Below are 24149 nucleotides of genomic sequence, written 5' to 3'. Positions count from 1 at the left end.
TCCTTCCCTAATACACTTTTAAGCAAATGTATGAGTGTGGTAGTGGAAACAAATATGAAGTACAGCTGTCTGCCTGACAACTTGTCGAATAAGGAATTATATTGAAAGATATCTGTGAAAGTGTGAGACCACAGCCGATCAAAAGTCCGTCTGCTACGAACAGCTTCGTTTCGAAAGTTTTCAGGGTCGATTATTCTTTTCTAAGATACCCAAAACAACGTTTAGGATAGCGCTATTGCAGAAAACAGTGACATGCATCTTCCCGTCGAATTACTTGCTCGATAAGGCCTTCTATTAAAAGATATTTTAGAAATAGTGTGAGAGTGATGTTTGCCGGGCGTTGAAGCCTCTCAGTGCGGACTCTTAAAATCCGACTACTGTGACCGAAAACGAGGCAAAAATGAAAATTAGTAATTAACACTGTTAATTACTAATTTTCACGTGAAAACGATAACCCTAGGTTTTGGCACAAGTAAGCCGTCATATAACAGGGGAAAACAGTAACTGACAGCGTTAATTAGTAATTATCACGTGATAATGGGTAACCCCAGGTTTTGGCACTAGTAAGCCGTCATAGGGCTTACTAGTGCCAAAACCTCATAATTGTAATTATCAAGGGAAAATTAGTAATTTTCCCTTGATAATTACAATTTTCACGTGTTAATTACTAATTTTCCCGGGAAAATTACTAACTTTCACCTGTTAATTACTAATTTTTAGTTTTGGCTCACTTCCTGACGGATTGCTAGTGCCAAAACTAAAAATTAGTCATTTTCCTGTGAAAATTACTAATTATCCCGTGAAAATGAGTAACTAACGAGTGAAAACAGTAACTGACAGCGTTAATTAGTAATTATCACGTGATAATGGGTAACCCCAGGTTTTGGCACTAGTAAGCCGTCATATGAACATGCCGCCGGTATTATGCAATGAACGCCTGTCTGCGTCATAGGCACCCGCAACAGTACATTTGACAATGGGAGTGAGACTATGACCCACTGTGTGTGTTGGGGTGTGTGTGTGTGTGTGTGTGTGTGTTTGTCTTTGCTTGTGTCTGTTTGTGTGTGTGTGTTTGTGTGTGTGTGTGTGTGTGTGTGTGTGTGTGTGTGTGTGTGTGTGTGTGTGTGTGTGTGAATGTGTGTGTGAGTGTGTGTGTGTGTGTGTGGCTGGCTGGCTGGCTGGCCGCTTGCTGGCTGTCTCCCTGTCTGTCTGTCTGCCTGTCTATCTGTTTGTCTGTCTGTCTGTATGTCTGTCTTTCGCTCTCTCTTTACCTTTGTGAGCGGGTGTGCACGGCAGTAAACTAACGTGTAAGGGGACAACAGCGGTCGTACCATGTCAACACGTTTACATCAAACAAAACTGGTGACTTTTTCACGTGCCTATGTCTGGTGTTAACCTATCTTTTCACTGTGAATGGCCGCAAGCTGCGCGAGAACGTAGCATGCAAGAAGTCGGTCTCGACTTATCTTTCCCTCACTCAATCGGGTGTAGGGCCTATTCTGACTGACACGAGGTCGGCCGGGTATAGAGCCAACATGATAACGTAAAAGTTAGGCAACGACTTCTTCAGATTCAGCTGTGTCAGTGCGGAGAGCTACGCGCTCTACTAACTTTCAGCCTTCAGTTCTTTCTGCTTCATTCACCGAGGTAAGAAATTACGGCTGTGAATAGGCATGTCTGCGTATGATGTAAAGAGGTTCTGCTGTGGAAAAAGCTGAGCGCCGGTGCATTTTCCTTTTACAAAATCGTCGCCGACCTAGGTTTTGCATATTTTGTCACTGTGTTGTGTAACTTCTTAGCCTGCGAAAAGTTCTCCCCTCTGAGTTCTTTCCACTGTGCTATATATATAACTCAGTGTTTCTACCTCGGTAATTACTGCATGCCGATCAAACAGAGTAGGTAAGTACACGTGAACCTTTAACGGACGAGTAGTTATCGTTTGCAAGCCGGCAACGAACCGTGAATGGAAAATGCCATTAAGTCGCTCGTCTGTAACGGAAAGGGACACACGGGCAATGCATATAGGCATAAGAATAAGAATAAGAATAAGAATACTTTATTATCTCATAGAGAAATTCAGGCGTGGTACATAACAATAATACAAACAGGACATTGTTTTTACATAAGACATATAGCACTATATAACAGGGCAGGTTATAAACACACCTCCCACATACCTTTCTGGCCATTCCTTGCATTGTGCTTACGCATTCAGTCATGGACACATCCATGTCTCACTTACACATCGCACACATGGACATTCTTATACGCTCAACTTACCCATTCACACATGGACATTCGACCACGCTCCACTTACACATTCTTATACGCTCCACTTACACATTCACACATGGGCATTCTTATATGCTCCACTTACACATTCCCACATGGACATTCGACTACGCCCACTTACACATTCCCACATGGACATCTTTAAAGCACTGCGCTTACATATTCTCGCACACCTACGCGTATAACGGACTATGGCTAAACATCATTGCAAAAAATCATAGCATACAATATATCACAGAAAAAATACGGACGTACATAAAACCAATACATACATGTACATTACTACTGATTGCACTGGCAGAAGAGGGGCTGAGTCGGGTATGTGGATGTGTTTACATGTTGCCAAGGGTGATGGATTTGGGGATGAAGCTGTTTTGCAGCCTGAGTGTCCTAGCTTTGTGCGTGCGAAGTCTACGGCCAGAGGGAAGGAGTTCATAGAGGTGGGCAAGGACATGGGACCTATCTGAAGCTATCCGCCTACTCTTTCTTACCACACGCTTTTCATACAGGGACTCCACACTTGCTTGCTGCCTGCCAATCACCTTGCTACTGACATTCACCATTCGCACTAAGACATTCCTGTTCTTCACTCTCAGACCTCCATACCAGGACACAAAACCAAAAGTGATGACAGACTCAATGAAAGAGCGGTAGAAAGTTTGAAGGATAGAAGGGTTCACATTCAACTTCCTAAGTTTCTGAAGGCAGTAGATGCGTGACTGACATTTTTTGTGAATGAGGGTGGTGTTTGCATTGAAGGACAGCTTAGCATCGATAACTGTGCCAAGATACTTATATTCAGTCACACGCTCAACAGTCACACCATCAATCATCAGGTCAGGGACAGGGGCAGGGTTTCTTCTAAAGTCTATCAGAAGTTCTTTGGTCTTTGTCACATTTAGGTCTAAAAAGTTGTCTTTACACCAGGCGTTGAAACGTTCTACTTCTGCAAAGTAAGTTGCGTCACTATTGGAGAGATCTTCTAGCGCTGTATCATCTGAATATTTGATAAGAAGGGTGGAGTCAGTGCCACTGCAGTCGTTAGTGTAGAGTGTGAACAACACAGGGGAGATAACTGTACCCTGTGGAGAGCCTATGGAGGTGGACCTAAGGGAAGAGAGAGCTGTCTGAAAGCGGACTGACTGGGTTCTGTTAACGAGAAAGTTGATAATCCACAGGATAAGCCTTGGAGTCACGCTGTAGCGGAGAAGTTTCTGGGCCATGAGGCAGGGTTGGATAGTGTTGAAGGCAGAAGAGAAGTCTATGAAAAGAATGCGTACAAAAGAGCCAGGTTTTTCTAAGTGTGTGTATGCGTTGTGTAAGAGTATGAGTGTGGCGTCATCTGTTCTGCTTGTATGCAAACTGGAAGGGATCCTGATGAGGCTTGACCTGATGGAGCAGTCTAAAGAGGACAATGCGCTCAAAGCACTTCATAACAATAGAGGTGAGAGCTACAGGGCGATAGTCATTCAGGGTTTTGGGCTTGTTGTTCTTGGGGACAGGGCTGATCGTAGAGTTTTTCCAGAGTCTAGGCACAGTGCAATCTTTCAGAGACCAACTAAACAAACGGCTAAAAACAACGGACAACTGACAGGCACATGATCAAAACTCGTCCACCGATGTTATCAGGACCAACTGCTTTCTTTACATTCAACTTGCTAAAAACCTTCTCAACAGTCTTGCCTTGAACTTCAAAGTCCTCCTCATCACCTGCCATATCTACCTTAAGCTGGGAAGTCACGCTGTCTAAATCATCCTTCAAATCATCTTTCTCGAATCTACAATAGAACTCGTTTAATTTCTCAGAAAATTCAACCTGTTCTTTCATCGGCATGCTATTGCTACTGGATTTTGATTTGGCCTGTCCTGACAAAGTTTTAAGTCCTTTCCATGCGTCTGCTAAGCTACCTGATTCAAACTGTGACTCTACTTTCTCTTTGTACTGTCTCTTCGCTTCCAAAATTTCTTTCCTCAATTTGTTCTGTACTACTTTCCTTTCTACTCTGTCTCCTGTCTGAAATGCTACCTTTTTCTCGTTGAGTGTGGCTTTGAGAGACTTTGAAATCCAAGGTTTGTTGTTGGGGTACAATTTCACTGTCTTAGATGGGACAATCATATCCTCACAAAAATTGACATAGTCAGAAATCACTTCAGTAGCTTCGTCTACACTAACACTAGAATCAAGAAACATGTCCCAATCTGTACACTCAAAACATCCCTGCAACTGCTCTACGACCTAAATATATATAGGTCCCTGACTATAGGCTACGTTCGTTCTGTGTGTGTCACAGGTGTCACATTCACAGGTGTATTTTGAAGCAACTGTGCTAGGCAGGTAACTGTGCTGACAGAAGTCACAGACAGCACCGATACCTGACATGAAGTCTGGAAGACCCAACGCCGACTCGAGGTAGGTCACGGAGTTAATTAATATAAATCACTCAGCAACGATACGAAACCGGCGTATTGATACATGACACGACTAGAATGAATACCCGCTTCGCCGGGTAGACGGCTTCGCCGGGAAGAAGTACTTAGAGCCGTACGCCGAACTATGGACCCGCCAAGCTTAGGTCCCTCCCAGATTCGTGGAATGGGAACAGCACGAAAATGATTCAGTGGCCATAATGCCATTCCTGACCATATCGAGTCCCATCCTTGTCGACGAATGTAACCGTGTTAATCACCTTTGGAGGCGAACTCCACTCAAACAGGACTGAGCAAGTTATGGCTTCTCAAAGGAAGGCCAGTACATAAAATTACACAAAAGCCGCCAGACCACATCACAAACAGAACTGAAGAATGCACAGGTGTTGCTTACATAGAGACACACACACTCACACACACACACACACAAACACAGAGAAGCCGTATCTATAGAGAGATAGATGACAGTGTATTTTTCGCGTGGCTATAAATTGATTCGACCTTTGCACTTTTACAGTGAGGATAATTTACGGGTCCAATTTACGTTCTGTACACTGCGTTGACCTTCTAAAAATAGGTAACAGTAACAGAACGCCGGGAATATCCGAAGACGCTCAGCGCAGTGGACAGCGCAGTGTAGTAACTTACAACTGAACGGGAAAGCCACACGAAGGAAGGGAGATAAACGCCAAACACTGGAGAAGATAAGGAAGAGTTACTTATAATGGTGAAATGAACACAAAAACGAAAATGAGTTCAGCGCTGCGCGCTGAGAGCACGTGTTGAAATATTTCATCGATGATATTGTGTCCGGGGTGTAGCTGAATACGGTGTCCAAATTTGAAAAAGATCCACCGAGAACTTTGGCGTTGTGATGTGGTGTAGCGGCTATGGTGTGTCGGTATGGGGGCCCGGGTAAGCTGAGGTGGAACCAAAATAGCTGAGGTGGAACCAAAATCGGTTCCGCGCTGCGCGCTGAGAGCACGTGTTGAAATATCGACCAGGTTGTGTCGTGTCCCGGGTCTACTTGAATATGCCCACCAAATTTGAAGCAGATCCATCGAGAACTTTGGCCGTGCATCGCGCACAGACACACAGACACACAGACAGATACACAGACAGACACACAGACACTAGTCGTATATATATATAGATAAGGATTCAAGGTTGGATTAACTGAATTCTGGAAGATCTAACGCCGACTTGAGGTACGAGTATGTCACAGTGTTAATTGTCAGAACCTTCTTATTGCAGGTATGTATAACGAAATTCGCTCTACCGGTGCTGCCCTACATGCCAATTAACTTGACCGGTGTAACACGAAATTTTTACTCCACGAAAAATGTACTCCGGAGTAAAATTTTCGTACGAAATTCTTACTCCGAGTAAATTTTTCGTACGAGAAAAGAACTCCCCAAGGCACGAAAAAATTACTCCCTCCACGAAATGTTTACTCCCCATTTTTTTACTTCCAGTAAAAAATCTCGTACGCGAAAATGGGATGCGGGCGAAGGGATAATGCCAATATGTGATCTCGCGCAAACGAATGTCGCGCTAGCCTCCCTCCACTCCTTCCACCACCAAGACTAACAGGGGACAAGGGAGTCAAAATTTCGTACACCTGGCATGGGAAGTTAAATTGCTCGTGTTAGGGTGAAGTAATTTATTCGTTTTTTATTCGTCAGGGGAGTAACATTTGTGTACGAAATGTTAACTCGGAACTCACCTGTCGTGGGGAGTAATTTTCTCGTGTAATGGTGGAGTGCTTTTTTCGTAAAGGGAGTAACATTTTCGTACGAAATTTGTACTTCAGAGTAAAAATCTTGTGGGAGTAATGTTCTTGTGTTACACCGGCATAACGGGCAGTAAGTAAGTCAGGTCTGCCCAGTCAGTCCATGTTTCGTTACTGAATTGGTGGATAAGTTACAAGCGGGCATCAGTACCCTATGCATAGATCCGTATGCCCAATATAAAGTGACAGCGCGTGACATAAAGGGCACACTGGAATTTTGTTGTCAGTTGTTTGTATTGTTTTTACAAAATTAATATTTCATGTCATGAACATAATAAAGGATGAATAGAAATAAGCAAAAAATAAAATAAAACGGATAAAAAAAAAAAGATTCTTTGTATCTTTCTTACTTTTTACATAGCGAGCTTCTGAGTGTAGAGCGGGAGACCAAGGTCTCGGGGAATTTCACTCACAAGGTACGCGATTCACACAGACTGTGCACAGGACTGCACAGTTGTCAGCAATGATAACCTGTTCATCAAGTTTTTTGCAAAAGCGCCTGGTACGTGAATAGATTACACCTGTACAGTCCCAAAAGCTCACATTTCAAAAATAAGTAAAATAATAACTTGCCGACGGATTTTAGCATGTAACTCGAAAGAGTGTTGGGCGGCGTGTTACCCTTCAAGTTTTGCTGCTTCATACGAGTATGGCGAATGCCCTTTGACTTTGTTACTTTGACCAAAGAGCTTTTCCTAAGCTCTTTGCTTTGACGGTGATGTGTTGTTTTATGCCCTCACGGTAAAACCATTAGGGGCCACATGCTAGCAATGCTGTGTTCTTATTAGATAGATTTAGAGACAAGAATAAAACCCACCACTTTCTCTTCACCACCTCATTTTCCGAGTCTTGCCCGCGGCTGGGATGCGCGCATTAATTTGCAACCCGAAGCTCCACTCATACAATTTATAACTGTTCAAAGTGAGACAGTTCACAAATTAAGGTCTGCCCTATAAATACAAGTATTCTATTTATATTAGGGAAGAAATAGATCTAAAGTCGTGAAGCAGCAACCGGCTCCGGGCCGCCATCTTTGATTTTCCCAAGCGCAACCAAGGCAAATGTATGCTACAGAAATGCAGTGAAAGATCGACTTTAGCGTCCACTCCAGACCTTAAAGTAGGAAGATATGAACAGTTAAAATAACGATCAGGTAACCTATATCCAATAGATTAAAGGCTTCCTACAGAAATAACCAAAACATGATTAAAAAGTCAACGAAAGTAGATTCGTAGAATCGCCCAAATCAACGAAAGTCGTTTGTGTTTTTGGTGTGAACTTCGTTTCACCGCCAACCGGATATGACGTGTACGCAACATTTGTGATGCAGCACTTCCTTATATGGCACGAAGCAAATGTGGTTGGTTGAAAAAAGCCTGTACTAAATAAGCCTATTACCCAATGAACCGGCACGGTTGGCCTAGTGGCGGTAAGGCGTTCGCCCCGTGATCGGGAGGTCGTGGGTTCGAACCCCGGCCGGGTCATACCTAAGACTTTAAAATTGGCAATCTAGTGGCTGCTCCGCCTGGCGTCTGGCATTATGGGGTTAGTGTCCGGTGTCAGAATAACGTGACTGGGTGAGACATGAAGCCTGTGCTGCGACGTCTGTCTTGTGTGTGGCGCACGTTATATGTCAAAGCAGCACCGCCCTGATATGGGGCCCTTCGTGGTCAGCTGGGCGTTAAGCAAACAAACAAAACAAAACAAAAACCGAAGATTTCACACGGGCATCTGTTACCACAGGTCCATTTAACCTGTTAGTTCTTAGTTTATCTGTTTTTCATTGTTTCACTCACCCAACCCTGTTCAATATCCAAACTACACATTGTGTTGTATTGTGTCAAACTCTGCAACTCTGACTAGTTTAACCAGAGCGACACACTATCAGTATGACACTCTTCACTGAATGTGCGTTTGCATCAGTGTGTGTGTGTGTGTGTGTGTTTGCGTGTGTGTGCGCGCGCGCGTGTTTGCGTGCGTGTACGAGTATTTCTGTGTGCGTGCGTGCGTGCGTGCGTGCGAACGTGTGTGCGTATGTACGTGCGTCAAGCATCAGCCTTTGCGATTTGTAATGTTTCAGTTTTTCCTTTTTTTCCAGCCTAAAACCTGAACCAAAGACACAGCCACGATGACCATCCTCGACGCACTGCAGCCCACGGCCTGGGTAGCTCTTGCCTCAGCACTCCTGCTTTTCATCTACAAGAAAACCTCCTCCTCCTCCTCCACGTTGCCTCTCCCCCCAGGCCCGAGAGGCTGGGAGGCTCTCAAATCAATCATCCGCGGAGTAAGATCAGGAGAGTTTCACAAGGAGATCAGCGGATGGGGCAAGCTAGGATCCCCCATGACGTGTTGCAGCATGGGTAATTTAAACTTTGTGTCCATCAACTGTCCGGAGCTGGTCAGAGAGGTGTTGACTGGACGCGACACAGAGGCAGTGGTCAACGACAGGCCGCCCACTTTCCTTGGAACGTTCTTGTTCTATGGACCTAAGGTGAGTTTTAAGACAATTAAGGCGACTAAACAGCAATGGTCCCAGTATGGAAGTAAAACGAAGAAGAATTTTTTTTCAACGTTTTCAGACTATTTTTGAGGACTCTTCCATGCACAAGCGATTTGGCCACAATGTTTGTAGCTTGATAAGTGGCTTGTTGGTTCCTCATGGGCGAGGGCTGATTGTAAAAAAGCATGTACTGCTTACATCATTAAACATTCTCAGCGTACTGTACCCTTTAAAGAAATGGTCCAAATGGTCAAATGCATAATTCTCATCGTATATCTTAAAGAAATGGTTCAAATATGTTTGTAGCATGATGGGTGGTCAGATGCTTCCTGCTTTAAGGAATTCTCAGCGTACTGTACATTTTAAAGAAATAGTCCAAATGTGATGTTTGTAGCATGAAAATTGGTCAGATGGTTCTGCGGTTTTAAGGATATTCAAAAACCTCAGTAAAACAAATAATGTTCATGGCTTGCATTGTACATCAAATTCAGCTTTATTCAAGGTGACATTTAAGTCTTCGGGATGGACTATGAGCGTGTCACAAGTGACTCCAAAACAAGATCATTCAAGTCATATGCCAAAAGATTATAACCGCTTTACCCTCAAAAAATATTTTCAAATGGTACATGAATGGGGGTCACTTTTTACAGGACTTGGCTATGGCCTCAGTGACCCCTTCTTGGGGGGTCCAGCGCAAGATGTTCCACTCCTCTCTGCGTCTCTACGGGGACGGAGTCCACAGGTTCGAATCCACGGTACAGGGGGAGTTGACGCGGCTGATAGAACAGCTGGAAGAGACAGATGGGCGGGACATCTGCCTGGAAGACTACATGTCTAACACATTGCTCAGTGTCCTGTCAATCTTGGTGAGTACTGAGGCTGATAGAGAGACAGACAGACAGAGACAGAGACAGAGACTGACAGAGAGACAGAGAGAGAGAGACAGACAGACAGACAGAGAGAGAGAGAGACAATGACAATGACAATGACAATTCTTTATTTAACGAGGGTAGTAGATTAAGCAGTGGTCTGCTTTTTTACATCCAGCCCTCGCCCCAAAGAGGGACTAACTACAAAAATGAAATAAAAATACAAGATAAACAAGAGGCGAAGCCTTCAAGGCTCCCGTAAGAAATCAACAAACAGTAACATAACACAAACTCACTCACTCCGTAACACACACAGAATAGTCAGGTTATAAATACAAGCCACTTTACCTATGCAGCATGGTGACCCTACAATATATATGCGAAACATGTCGACTGCAGCAGCCTGGTTCTTAAAATAATTCTGACGGTCAACACAGCCAGAAATGCCAACAAAGACAAGAAAGCTGTTGCAAGGTAAGCTTACCAAACGTTACATAGCGAATCATATGATAGTGCGTAAACAGCAAACAGTAGATCTACAATCAAAGAGAGGATCGAGTCTGGAATGAAACGCGATACAGATCTAGCATTCAAAAACTGTCTTTCACGTTCAAGGAAGTTGTTGCAAAGTACTTAAGACTTACTAAATTGTACAGACAAAACCATGACAGTGCATGTTTTGAATCTGAGGAAAAAATCGTGATCATTTTGACTTTGAGAACAGATTCATTCTGTTTCCTTATATATCTGCATGTTCAAGTAAATGGTGGACAGTTTTTTTCGGGCAGAGTAAACTTAACTTGAGACTCTACTGCAAGTCTTGAAATTCACATAAATCGAACCACGAGCAAAGACATCCAAACATTACAGGCACTTTAGATCAACTCATTTCACTAGAGGTGACTGCCTAGCACTGTGTTTGACATCCGTGTCTGCTGAAATAAAAAGAAATTAAAACAAAACGGATTAACAGTAGGTGACACGTTATGAGAGTGGGAGACACTAGATCTGTCTCTGAACTTACCGGGATACGGCTGCAAGATCGACACTGACTGCCGCGCTTTCGACAGCTCTTCCTCGCGTGGACATTGGAAACACGCTGTGCAGATCAAATTGTAGGAAATCTCCCTTTGGTATCTTCTTTATTTACTTTTCTGGAGCTTAGAAACCGAACAACATGAAATCGTCTTCCCCGGCGAATCGGCGAGGTGAGAACTGGACCACAATCCTTCGCGCGACCCCTGACCTGATCTTGACACCTGACCTGCCGTCTGCATGCCAAACACGACACAAACCAGTCAACTGCTTGTACCCCTTCAAAACCCCCCACCACCCGTTTTCTTTGGATACACGCTTTAACTACACACATGCCGACACAATGTTGATCATTGCTTCAATAATTTGAAGATGGTGCTTGAAAATTAACCACGTGAAATGAGTATTTCGGTGTTTAGCCAAAAATGTTAAAGTTTCTACCACAGACATACACACATACATACATACGCACGCACGCACGCACGCACAGACAGACAGAGTTTACCATCGCATAGGCTACACTTACGTGAGCCAAAAATAGAAAATAGAACAAGTCGCGTAAGGCGAAAATACCACATTTAGTCAAGTAGCTGTCGAACTCACAGAATGAAACTGAACGCAATGCCATTTTTCACCAAGACCGTATACTCGTAGCATCGTCAGTCCACCGCTCATGGCAAAGGCAGTTAAATTGACAAGAAGAGAACAGTTTTATTCCAAAGTCAATTGGCTTTTTAAATACCTAAGTTAATTAAAACTAGTATGTGTGCCGGTGAACATATGCACTGATTTCTGTGATGAATATTTTTTATACTCTTTGATGTGCACCCTTATGCTGAGTGTGATAACCCTCGAATGACTAGTCCTGTGATAAATATTGTTCAATGACATATCTAGTCCTGTGATAATGATAGTTTTTAGCGGTAAACTTTTAGCTAAAGCTGACGGCAATTAACCTATTTGGAATCATGTTGCTGTTCCTGTTGGTGTACATATGCGTGCGCGAGTGTAGTGTGCTTCGTGTGGTATTTTTATCTGTTGTCTTATTATTTGTTTTGTCTTTTAATGTGCACCACACTGAAATTTCTCTGTATGAGATAATAAAGTATTCGTATTCGTATTCGTATTCGTGGGGTAGTAGTTGCGCTAAGAAGGATAGCACGCGTTTCTGTACCTCTCTTTGTTTTAACTTTCTGAGCGTGTTTTTAATCCAAACATATCATATCTATATGTTTTTGGAATCAGAAACCGACAAGAAATAAGATGAAAGTGTTTTTAAATTGATTTCGACAATTTAATTTTGATAATAATTTTTATATATTTAATTTTCAGAGCTTGTTTTTAATCCAAATATAACATATTTATATGTTTTTGGAATCAGCAAATGATGGAGAATAGGATGAAAGTAAATTGGGATCGTTTTATAAATTTTTTTTTTTTTTTTACAATTTTCAGATTTTTAATGACCAAAGTCATTAATTAATTTTTAAGCCACCAAGCTGAAATGCAATACCGAAGTCCGGGCTTCGTCGAAGATTACTTGACCAAAATTTCAACCAATTTGGTTGAAAAATGAGGGCGTGACAGTGCCGCCTCAACTTTCACGAAAAGCCGGATATGACGTCATCAAAGACATTTATCAAAAAAATGAAAAAAACGTTCGGGGATTTCATACCCAGGAACTCTCATGTCAAATTTCATAAAGATCGGTCCAGTAGTTTAGTCTGAATCGCTCTACACACACACACACACAGACAGACAGACACACACACACACACATACACCACGACCCTCGTCTCGATTCCCCCCTCTATGTTAAAACATTTAGTCAAAACTTGACTAAATGTAAAAATAAAGACAATAAAAGGACAATTGTCAATCGCAATCATACAGTATTACTAATTACAACATTACCTATACGAATACATAATGCATGATACACACACATACACACACACACACACACACACACACACACACACACACACACACACACACATATGCGCGCACACACACACAGACATATATACGCACACACACACACACACATACACACGCAGACCCACACACACACACACTTGTGTGTGAGAGAGAGAGAGAGAGAGAGAGAGAGAGAGAGAGAGAGAGAGAGAGAGACAGACAGACAGACAGACAGACAGACACAGAGGAAAAAGATAGGGAGACCGGCGGCAGACAGACAGAGGACAGAGAGAGAATGAGAGAGCGAGAGAGAGAGAGAGAGAGAGGGAATGAGAGAGAGAGAGAGAGAGAGAGAGAGAGAGAGAGAGAGAGAGAGAGAGAGACAGCGAGAGAGACAGACAGACACAGAGGAAAAAGATGGGGAGACCGGCGGCAGACAGACAGAGGACAGAGAGAAAGGAGGGGAGCGGGAGAGAGAGAAACAGAGAGAGACAGTCACAAACAGACAGACAGACAGACAGACAAAGGAAAGAGAGAGAGGGGGAGCGAGAGAGACAGACAGATAGACAGAGTCAGAGGGGGAGGGGAGAGAAAGATAGCCGAACTGACAGAGAGAGAGAGAGAGAGAGAGAGAGAGAGAGAGAGAGAGAGAGAGAGAGAGAGAGAGAGAGATTGATTTGTTTTTATATTTAGTCAAGTTTTGACTAAATATTTTAACATCGAGGGGGAATCGAGACGAGGGTCGTGGTGTATGTGTGTCTGTCTGTCTGTGCGTGTGTGTGTGTGTGTGTGTGTGTGTGTGTGTGTGTAGAGCGATTCAGACTAAACTACTGGACCGATCTTTATGAAATTTGACATGAAAGTTCCTGGGTATGAAATCCCCGAACGTTTTTTTCATTTTTTTGATAAATGTCTTTGATGACGTCATATCCGGCTTTTCGTGAAAGTTGAGGCGGCACTGTCACGCCCTCATTTTTCAACCAAATTGGTTGAAATTTTGGTCAAGTAATCTTCGACGAAGCCCGGACTTCGGTATTGCATTTCAGCTTGGTGGCTTAAAAATTAATTAATGACTTTGATCATTAAAAATCTGAAAATTGTAAAAAAAAATAAAAATTTATAAAACGATCCAAATTTACGTTTATCTTATTCTCCATCATTTGCTGATTCCAAAAACATATAAATATGTTATATTCGGATTAAAAACAAGCTCTGAAAATTAAATATATAAAAATTATTATCAAAATTAAATTGTCCAAATCAATTTAAAACCACTTTCATCTTATTCCTTGTCGGTTCCTGATTCCAAAAACATATAGATATGATATGTTTGGATTAAAAACACGCTCAGAAAGTTAAAACAAAGAGAGGTACAGAAAAGCGTGCTATCCTTCTTAGCGCAACTACTACCCCGCTCTTCTTGTCAACTTCACTGCCTTTGCCATGAGCGGTGGACTGACGATGCTACGAGTATACGGTCTTGCTGAAAAATGGCATTGCGTTCAGTTTCATTCTGTGAGTTCGACAGCTACTTGACTAAATATTGTATTTTCGCTTTACGCGACTTGTTTTAATGTGTACACGCACAGTATGAGTTCGCGCGAGTATCAGAATCACTGGTTCTTCTTCTTCTTCTTCCGTAGAGGACTGGGTTCTTGCGAACGTCTCAGAGTCCTGCGGTTGAGTCACTGTTACCGAGAGTGACTAGCTCCGGCAAACAGGGAGATTAAAAAGGTGGGGAGGTTATATTAGCTTCAACGTAAGCCAAACATTTATTTTGCAATTACCAGGCAACACATGTTTATTTAGAGTATGAGGATTTGATGTTGAGCTTCATGAGAATTTAAGAAATGAATGAACAAAAGCATAAAGTTGCTACGACTTTTTCGTCGAGCTCCCTAAATACCAGCATGTGCCGCCGGCTCTAGTAATGTCATATGCAGGTGTGTAGGCTATGTGTGTGTGTGTGTGTGTGGGATGGCAATACTTTCATTTTGCAAAGTATGGCCAAAATATCCATTTGCCATACCTTATTATTGAGGCTTACAAATTAGTCCTGGACTCAGTCTTTGGAAGTTATGGCTGAATCTGGGAGCGGCCTTCCGGCTCAGGCTAAGATGCTTCCGGACTGTAAACTGAACATCAAAGCATGTACGAGTATTTCTGGTTAGCGAAGCCAATGGCGGATACAGAATTTGCATTTCTCCAGATGACGGGCGAACGTCCAAGCAAGGACTCAGAGGTGTCATTCAACATGCGACGTTTCGACCGCGTGGTGAGCGCAATGGGTACCCCCTCTGTCGACGTGGTGCTGCGGTTGTTCCCCTTTATACGCCACCTACCGGGCTGGTTCCAGAAGCACTGCAGCCAGGCTATTTACTACAGGGATAAGCTGCTGGATAACCTCTTCAACCGCTCAAAGGTATTGGACGATTTTTTGGAAATACCTCCGTTGGGTTTGTATGGGTTGTGGGAGAGTGACCTTTTCTTGCAAAACCTCGTAAAAACATTGGAGGGGCCGATCACTAGCGAGGGGTGAGTCGGAAACACGTGGAAACACTGAAACACCAGTTATTTTCAGAATTCGACTATTGGTTGGTTACTAGATGGGGATGGAGGATGTAGGTGTGCGCAGATGAGCGCAGTACTTGCCGTACTCTGTCGTCACTAAAAGGCAAAGCGTTTGAAGAATGTCGGTGGTGGGTTTTATATTTAGTCAAGTTTTGACTAAATATTTTAACATCGAGGGGGAATCGAAACGAGGGTCGTGGTGTATGTGCGTGTGTCTGTCTGTCTGTCTGTGTGTGTGTGTAGAGCGATTCAGACTAAACTACTGGACCGATCTTTATGAAATTTGACATGAGAGTTCCTGGGTATGAAATCCCCGAACGTTTTTTTTCATTTTTTTGATAAATGTCTTTGATGACGTCATATCCGGCTTTTCGTGAAAGTTGAGGCGGCACTGTCACGCCCTCATTTTTCAACCAAATTGGTTCAAATTTTGGTCAAGTAATCTTCGACGAAGCCCGGACTTCGGTATTGCATTTCAGCTTGGTGGCTTAAAAATTAATTAATGACTTTGGTCATTAAAAATCTGAAAATTGTAAAAAAAAAATAAAAATTTATAAAACGATCCAAATTTACGTTTATCTTATTCTCCATCATTTCCTGATTCCAAAAACATATAAATATGTTATATTCGGATTAAAAACAAGCTCTGAAAATTAAATATATAAAAATTATTATCAAAATTAAATTGTCCAAATCAATTTAAAAACACTTTCATCTTATTCCTTGTCGGTTCCTGATTCCAAAAACATATAGATATGATATGTTTGGATTAAAAACACGCTCAGAAAGTTAAAACAAAGAGAGGTACAGAAAAGCGTGCTATCCTTCTTAGCGCAACTACTACCCCGCTCTTCTTGTCAATTTCACTGCCTTTGCCATGAGCGGTGGACTGACGATGCTACGAGTATACGGTCTTGCTGAAAAATGGCATTGCGTTCAGTTTCATTCTGTGAGTTCGACAGCTACTTGACTAAATATTGTATTTTCGCCTTACGCGACTTGTCTTTCTTTATTTGGTGTTTAACGTCGTTTTCAACCACGAAGGTTATATCGCGACAGGGAAAGGGGGGAGATGGGATAGAGCCACTTGTTAATTGTTTCTTGTTCACAAAAGCACTAATCAAAAAATTGCTCCAGGGGCTTGCAACGTAGTACAATATATTACCTTACTGGGAGAATGCAAGTTTCCAGTACAAAGGACTTAACATTTCTTACATACTGCTTGACTAAAACGGTGGTGGCTTGGCCAGCTGAACGTGCTGTCATTGTTCAAAAACTCAGTTAAAACAGGCATACCATTATTTGATTTAGCTTACAAAAAAGACAAAATATTGTCGAAATTAACTCAGATTCGACATTTCTTATCGCAGTCATAAAAAAATTCTATATGCATGCAAAAACTTTAAACTGGAAACAAAATGCCAGCATATAATACTCTTCAGTAGAAACTATTTCAAGACTGTGTTGGGTTCCGGGAAATTGAATAGCAGACGACGATGATGATGATAACGATAACCAGGACGAGATGAAGTTAACCGTGCCACGACGACGATGATGATGACGACGACGATGATGACGATGAAGACGACGACACAACGAAGACGAATACCACTATGATGATGATGATGATGATGATGATGATGATGATGATGATGATGATGATGATGATGATGATGATGATGATGATGATGATGATGATGATGATGATGATGATGATGATGATGATGATGATGATGATGATGATGATGGTGATGATGAGTGGTGATGGTGATGACGATGACGATGATGATGATCTTTTCAGAGCACAGTGAGTGCGGAACAGCCACGGGGTATTGTGGACGTGATGTTACTGGCTCAGAATTCGGGGTCTTTAAGTCTATCCGATGACCACATCAAGGGACTTATACTGGACGTTGTTCTTGGAGGTACGGACTTCTCTGTGTGCACCGGTATATATGTGTTTGGCTCAACATATGCACACACAGAAGCATGTGGACACCGATGTACTCTTGCAATCGCGCTCGGTATCACGCACGAACTCACACACGCACAGACAGAGGCATACTGGTGCCTCTCTCTCTCTCTCTCTCTCTCTCTCTCTCTCTCTCTCTCTCTCTCTCTCTCTCTCTCTCTCTCTCTCTCTCTCTCTCTCTTTCTATCTATCTCTCGGGCAATCTCCTCTGTATACTTATCTGAATACAAACTCAATCTTTTGTCATCTTACTGATGTGTTTATTCGTGCATTTTTTTTCCCCTGGTTGATAGGTTTTTTTTTTACAATGTACTTTCAATAGCTCTCAAAAGTTGAGATTGTCTGTTCATAACCTCTGTCAATTAAACTCCAATTTAAGACTCCCATCTTTTGAAGATCTGATTGTTTTCAGATTTGTGGGTTCCACTGTACCATTTAACCAAATTAATTTCCATTCAGGCTACGTGACGTCACTGACGTCATTTCTGAGCACAGTGCTGACGTTGCTCAACCTGCCCCGCGTGTCACGTGCAATACAGGAGGAGATAGACAGGGCGGTGGGACAGAGAACACCTACACTGGACGATCGAAAAAACCTGCATTTTACCGTAAGAAGGGATTTTTTGGTTGGTTGGTTGGTTGGTTGGTTGGTTGGTTGGTTGGATCGTGCAGTAAAGGAGGAGATAGACTGAGGGCGGTGGGACAGAGAACACCTACACTCGACGATCGGAAAAACTTGCATTTTACCGTAAGAAGGGATTTTTTGGTTGGTTGGTTGGTTGGTTGGTTGGTTGGTTGGTTGGTTGGTTGGTTGGTTGGTTGGTTGGTTGGATCGTGCAGTAAAGGAGGAGATAGACAGGGCGGTGGGACAGAGAACACTTACACTCGACGATCGGAAAAACTACATTTTACAGTAAGAATGGCTTATGTGTTGGTTGATTGGTTGTAACGTTTAGTACAGGTAGAGATATACGGAGGGGGGAGGGGGGGGCAGAGAACACCTACCCTGGACGATCAGGAAAACCTGCATTTTCCCGTGAGCGTCAAAAGTATTGGTTGTTAGGTTTGTCTGTGGGTTAGTTCTTTGTTTCTTACTGTCTTTCTTTCTATAACGTATAGGAGTTCTTCAGTTTTGCTTCAGTTTTTGTTTATTTGTTTGTTGTTTTTCATATCAAAGCAAATTCACATTATTATCTCAAGCCTGAGAAATTAAAGTTCTTGTTCTTCTTCTTCTTCTGATGTAAGCCCTCATGTTCACCGCCACACTGATTTATCAAGAGGTCTTATAGCTGAACAATGCATCGGCCTTCACAATCAGGCCAGACAGATACAGCTCTGATAACAGCCTGCAATGTAGAGGACTAGGTTAGTTGTACTACAAAGACACTGTCAGCCAGTAGATTTAGAAGCCATTGCACTCTGTGTAATATCTGGTAATATCGGCTTTGCCCTGGCCTTCACACTCAGGCCAGACAGATACAGCTCTGATTATAACAGCCTGCAATGTAGAGGACACTAGATTGTGTGTCCCAGTGTCACATAATGTGACTGTCTAAACTTAGGTTTAGTTGTACTACAAAGACACTGTCAGCCAGTAGATTTAGAAGGCTTTGCAATCTTTGTATGATCGGCATTGCCCTCGTCTTGACAATAAAGGTTGCTAGCTTTCAAGCTTGAAGCAAGAAATGACCGTGACCGCAGCGAAGCCCTGCAGGTGAAATTGATAATCAAAATCATTTTTCACGGGAGACCATCTTTCTCTCCCCTCTCTCTCTCCCTCGAAAGAAAAAACCCGTTAACACCCCCGGCCCCTCCCCCCGACACCACCACCACCGACCCACGGTATTTCAGTGTGTGTTTCTGCCATGCATATCAGTCTATCTTGGCTTGTGACTGAATATATATGACTGATTTTGCATGTAACGCCGATTTGCACCTGCGAGTAGTGGATCGCTTTACAGCACCTGCATGACGCCACACCCGGCTGGAGATCTGCCTCGCAAAAAGGGGTGAAAAGAAATATACAGAGAGAGAGACATATCAAAAAAAATAATAGTTTCGGCGTTTGCTCAACACACACACACACACACACACACACACACACACACACACACACACACCCCCCCCCCCCCCTCTCTCTCTAAATGTCGCCGAGTTCTGTTCACTCGGTCTACAGAATAACTTGAGAATGTTCTTCAATTTTGTCTGTATCTAAGAGATGTACTGATATCGCTTTATATCACCCGCAGGAAGCCACGTTGCTGGAGGTGCTACGGTTCATGCGTATCTTCCCCCTCGGTCTGCCGCATGTCGTCAGCCAGGACATACACGTCCGAGGTTACCGTATCCCTAAACATGCTGTGGTAAGTGGTACACAGTTCAGACTGCCTTGCCTGTTGTTGGGTTTGAGGCGTTTTCATTTGTACCGGTGCGTCAGTAGTCGGCACCAGTGTGTGTGTGTGTGTGTGTGTGTGTGTGTGTGAGTATGTGTGTGTGTGTGTGTGTGTGTGTGAGTATGTGTGTGTGTGTGTGTGTGAGTGTGTGTGTGTGTGTGTGTGTGAGTGTGTGTGAGTGAGTGTGTGTGTGCGGTATGTGTGTGTGTGTGTGTGCGGTGTGTGTGTGTGTGCGGTGTGTGTGTGTGCGGTGTGTGTGCGGTGAGTGTGTGTGTGTGTGCGGTGTGTGTGTGTGTGTGTGTGTGTGTGTGTGTGCGGTGTGTGTGTGTGCGCGGTGTGTGTGTGCGTGTGTGTGTGCGGTGTGTGTGTATGTGTGTGTGTGTGCGGTGTGTGTGTGCGGTGACGGTGTGTGTGTGTGTGTGTGCGGTGTGTGTGTGTAAAAGACTAGAGGCTGGCTATTCGTCACACTACAAATAAACACAATAACATGCTAGACAAGACATTTTCTCTCTTTCTGTCTTTCTCTTATCAAAACTTCTGTACTTGTATCTGCATGCCCAATACCCTAAATGTTACACCAAGAAAGCCAAGCAATAAAACCATGTCTACCCTATTTTTGCTTCTAAAATCTTGATTTAAATCCTGTCATCCCACAGATATTCGCCAACCAGTGGGAATGTGGCCGAGACCCCAACACCTGGGACAAGGCTGACCAGTTCTTGCCCGAACGATTCTTGGACCAGAATGGTCACCTTTTACCCGCTGACCATCCAACGCGAAAAAAGTGAGCAGCATGAATTCAAATCACGATTCGTGATCGGGCCTTCTATACTGTTAACTGGGTTGTTTTGCAAGTGCAAATACTGGTTCTTTTAGAAAATAGTGGAAGTCATGCTAACTAGTCAAAACTAAAAGTTTAAGAATTTAAAAAAAAAATTAATGTTTACATGTAAAGGAACAACACTATTTTTTTGTTTTGTGCTAAACCTATGCAAATTCGAACCCATCAGCATGAAGAACAGTGGAGCCCCCACCCCTTCTTTTTACATTTAGTCAAGTTTTGACTAAATGTTTTAACATAGAGGGGGGAATCGAGACGAGGGTCGTGGTGTATGTGTGTGTGTGTCTGTGTGTGTCTGTGTGTGTGTGTGTAGAGCGATTCAGACTAAACTACTGGACCGATCTTTATGAAATTTGACATGAGAGTTCCTGGGTATGATATCCCCGGACGTTTTTTTCTTTTTTTCGATAAATACCTTTGATGACGTCATATCCGGCTTTTTGTAAAAGTTGAGGCGGCACTGTCACACCCTCATTTTTCAATTAAATTGATTGAAATTTTGGCAAATCAATTTTCGACGAAGGCCGGGGTTTGGTATTGCATTTCAGCTTGGTGGCTTAAAAACTAATAAGTGAGTTTGGTCATTAAAAATCGGAAACTTGTAATTAAAATTATTTTTTTATTAAACGATCCAAAAACAATTTCATCTTATTCTTCGTCATTTTCTGATTCCAAAATCATATACATATGTTATATTTGGATTAAAAACAAGCTCTGAAAATTAAAAATATAAAAATTATGATCAAAATTAAATTTCCGAAATCGATTCAAAAACTATTTCATCTTATTCCTTGTCGGTTCCTGATTCCAAAAACATATAGATATGATATGTTTGGATTAAAAACACGCTCAGAAAGTTAAAACGAAGAGAGGTACAGTAAAGCGTGCTATGAAGCACAGCGCAACCGCTGCCGCGCCAAACAGGCTCGTCACTTTCACTGCCTTTTGCACTAGCGGCGGACTACGTTCAGTTTCATTCTGTGAGTTCCACAGCTTGACTAAATGTAGTAATTTCGCCTTACGCGACTTGTTATTTTTTAAAGACCCCCCCCTTTCTTTTAGACATTACTTGGTCTGATTTTTTTTCAATAATCTCTCTAAATTATTTACTGATTTTTTTTCGTATTTCAGTACTAAAGACGGGGGAGGAAATCCACTGTATGGGCAAATAGCTACTTTACCCAAGTATTCACCGTCTACATGCAACATTGTTCACCATAAATCACTGATATTATTATTTTACTTTTCAGCCTCTTACCATTCGGAATAGGAAAGAGAACGTGTCCCGGTGAAACCTTCGCTCGCACACGGCTGTTCTTGCTCGTCACCACGCTGTTACAGCGATTCGACTTCCTCCCTCCCACAGACGGTACAGTCGTCCCATTGGACGATATTCCCTGGTCGACCGGTGCTGTGCTCCTCCCGCCAAGTTACGAGTGTCGAGTCAGAAGACGTGCAGTGTAGTTGGATGTGCTACATCCAAGATATTCAACTGTGCTGACTTCAATAGTCACGATCTGAAGACAATGAGTTGTGGTGTGTTTGAACAAATTGCCAAAGATCTCAAGACAATGATTTGTTGTACGTTTAAAAAGTTAAGATGAGTTCTAACATTCCGCCAATTAATGTGGCTGCCATCCTGAACGAGTCTCTTTTTCAGTCGTGCTAAGTATTAGTTGGTTTAAACAAAACTTTATTCAATTATTATGATGACAAAATCAATACATGGTTTTTAGGATAACTAACTCAGGCATATAATACTTATTTTAAGTATTCTAAGTATTAGTTAAATGATTATGGCATCATGAGAGGGGTAGTGTTATAATTTATGTCCAATGAGGTTTGCCTTATTCACGGACCTAATTTTGGTCTATGCCTTATTTAAATGATAAAGATGAATTCCATACTCCACATTTTTGTTGTGGAACTAATAATTAGATTGAGACAGATGTCGACAGGAACGGTGGTGTGATCAGATAAGTCAACAACTTGAAAGAGATAAGTACCGTAAAATCCCTAGCAAACGCCCAGTATCTAGCAAACGCCCACCCCCCACTTTTGACCAAAAGTTGTGCAGAGGGGTCACTACTACCTAGCAAACGTCCACCCCGGTTGTTTGTTTTTTTTAATAGAAAAAGGTACCTGATTCTATTGTTATAGTGGGTTTTTTTTTATTTACAAAATATATACAGTCCCAAAAGAAACCAACATTGATTTGAAATGTGTCTATATCACAAACCCAAAATCGTCACCATCGCTCGGAAGATCAGGCTTATTTACGAAAATAATTGATATCTGTTATCTTGTGCAATCGCTTGACTGAATGGTGTGTGTGTGTGTGTGTTTGCTGAACAATCCACGATCTCTTTTCATCAAAGGAAGGAAGTATTCTTCCGAATCAGTCTCACTTTGCGGCGGAAACATCTGCTGCCTCAAAGATATCAACGTTGAAACTGCCAGTCAGACATATCATTTGGAGGCTTTTTGTGCGTTTTAATTGTTTTGTTTTGTGTGTGTGTTGAAAGAATGGCCCATATCTGTGCTTTTGAAGTTACAGGCTACAATGTCAGGACATAATGTTTGCAAATGAGCAGAGTTGTTTGTAGAATATAATTTATTACTTTTGCAATCAAAAAGTTTTCCTAATGGATGCTTACTGCTTTCATATGTCAGACGGCTGTCACCAGAAAAGCTCACGATCCATTTAATCTTGCCTGTACTTCTCTGTGATATCCAAAGATCAAAAAGCACAGCTTTAGTGTGTGCGTGTGTGTGTGTGTGTGTGTGTGTAAAAGGAACACGGGCGTAGTTTAGCGTGCAATCGCTTGACTGAATGGTTAATCACGCCTCAGCGTTCTTGTTTCTTCTTCATTTATTGGTGTGTGTGTGTCTGTGTCTGTGTGTGTGTGTGTGTGTGTGTGTGTGTGTGTGTCTGTGTGTCTGTGTGTGTGTGTCTGTCTGTGTTTGTTTTTGTCCCACTGTATTTCTCTGACATTGTTGTATCAATTTATTTCTCGTGTAAATGTGATGACACTTTATCTTGCCAAGGGGTGTATACCTAGCAAACGCCCACCCCCTACTTTTAGCCGAAATCTGTGCGGAGGGGGGGGGGGGGGGTGGGCGTTTGCTAGGGATTTTACGGTAATGTGATCAGAGTAAGTCAACAACTTGAAAGAGATAAGTAATGTGATCAGATAAGTCAACAACTTGAAAGAGATAAGTAATGTGATCAGACTGTAGACAGCAAAGAGACAGGTGGTGTAACAAATGATTTCCGGAAATAACTCCGTCGGGTTTGTCACAGTATAACGGTTGTGGAAGAGTAAATACCCTTGCCAAATCCTCCGACAAACATTGGAGGGGCCAATCACTTGCGAGGGGTGTCCGACGGAGTTATTTTGAGAACTTCATCTATTCTGACGCTGTACGGGTGTTCTGCAAACACACGTGACCGTGACCAGGGACATAACACGTGATCTGGATCTGGATTCGATAAGTTGCAGGGAACAATTTTGGACATCGTCGCAACTGTAGGAG

The 24149-nt window shown here is 42.5% G+C and overlaps 1 protein-coding gene across 1 annotated transcript; it reads left to right on the top strand.

Annotated features, from left to right (window-relative positions):
- The first annotated feature begins 1437 nt into the window (after positions 1-1437).
- LOC138966363 (steroid 17-alpha-hydroxylase/17,20 lyase-like) lies at positions 1438-23546 on the top strand. The gene is made up of 9 exons (XM_070338563.1): positions 1438-1647; positions 8610-9002; positions 9662-9877; positions 15045-15257; positions 17208-17331; positions 17838-17986; positions 19628-19741; positions 20428-20555; positions 21863-23546. Exons 2-9 carry the CDS (start codon positions 8640-8642, stop codon positions 22074-22076), a joined length of 1521 nt encoding a protein of 506 aa, XP_070194664.1. The 5' UTR covers positions 1438-1647; positions 8610-8639; the 3' UTR covers positions 22077-23546.
- The last annotated feature ends 603 nt before the right edge of the window (positions 23547-24149 follow it).

This window comes from Littorina saxatilis, linkage group LG5 (assembly GCF_037325665.1).
Source record: "Littorina saxatilis isolate snail1 linkage group LG5, US_GU_Lsax_2.0, whole genome shotgun sequence".
NCBI classification, from domain to species: Eukaryota; Metazoa; Mollusca; class Gastropoda; order Littorinimorpha; family Littorinidae; genus Littorina; species Littorina saxatilis.
Note: the sequence above shows the minus strand (reverse complement) of the source record. Positions and strands in the feature narration are given on the sequence as shown.

Excerpts from the sequence above, each read along its gene's own strand:
- LOC138966363 (XM_070338563.1), top strand. The coding sequence starts at position 8,640 with ATGACCATCCTCGACGCACTGCAGCCCACGGCCTGGGTAGCTCTTGCC. Across the intron at positions 15,258-17,207 it reads ACCTCTTCAACCGCTCAAAG|AGCACAGTGAGTGCGGAACA; the intron begins GTATTGGACGAT and ends TGATCTTTTCAG. Across the intron at positions 20,556-21,862 it reads GACCATCCAACGCGAAAAAA|CCTCTTACCATTCGGAATAG; the intron begins GTGAGCAGCATG and ends TTTACTTTTCAG.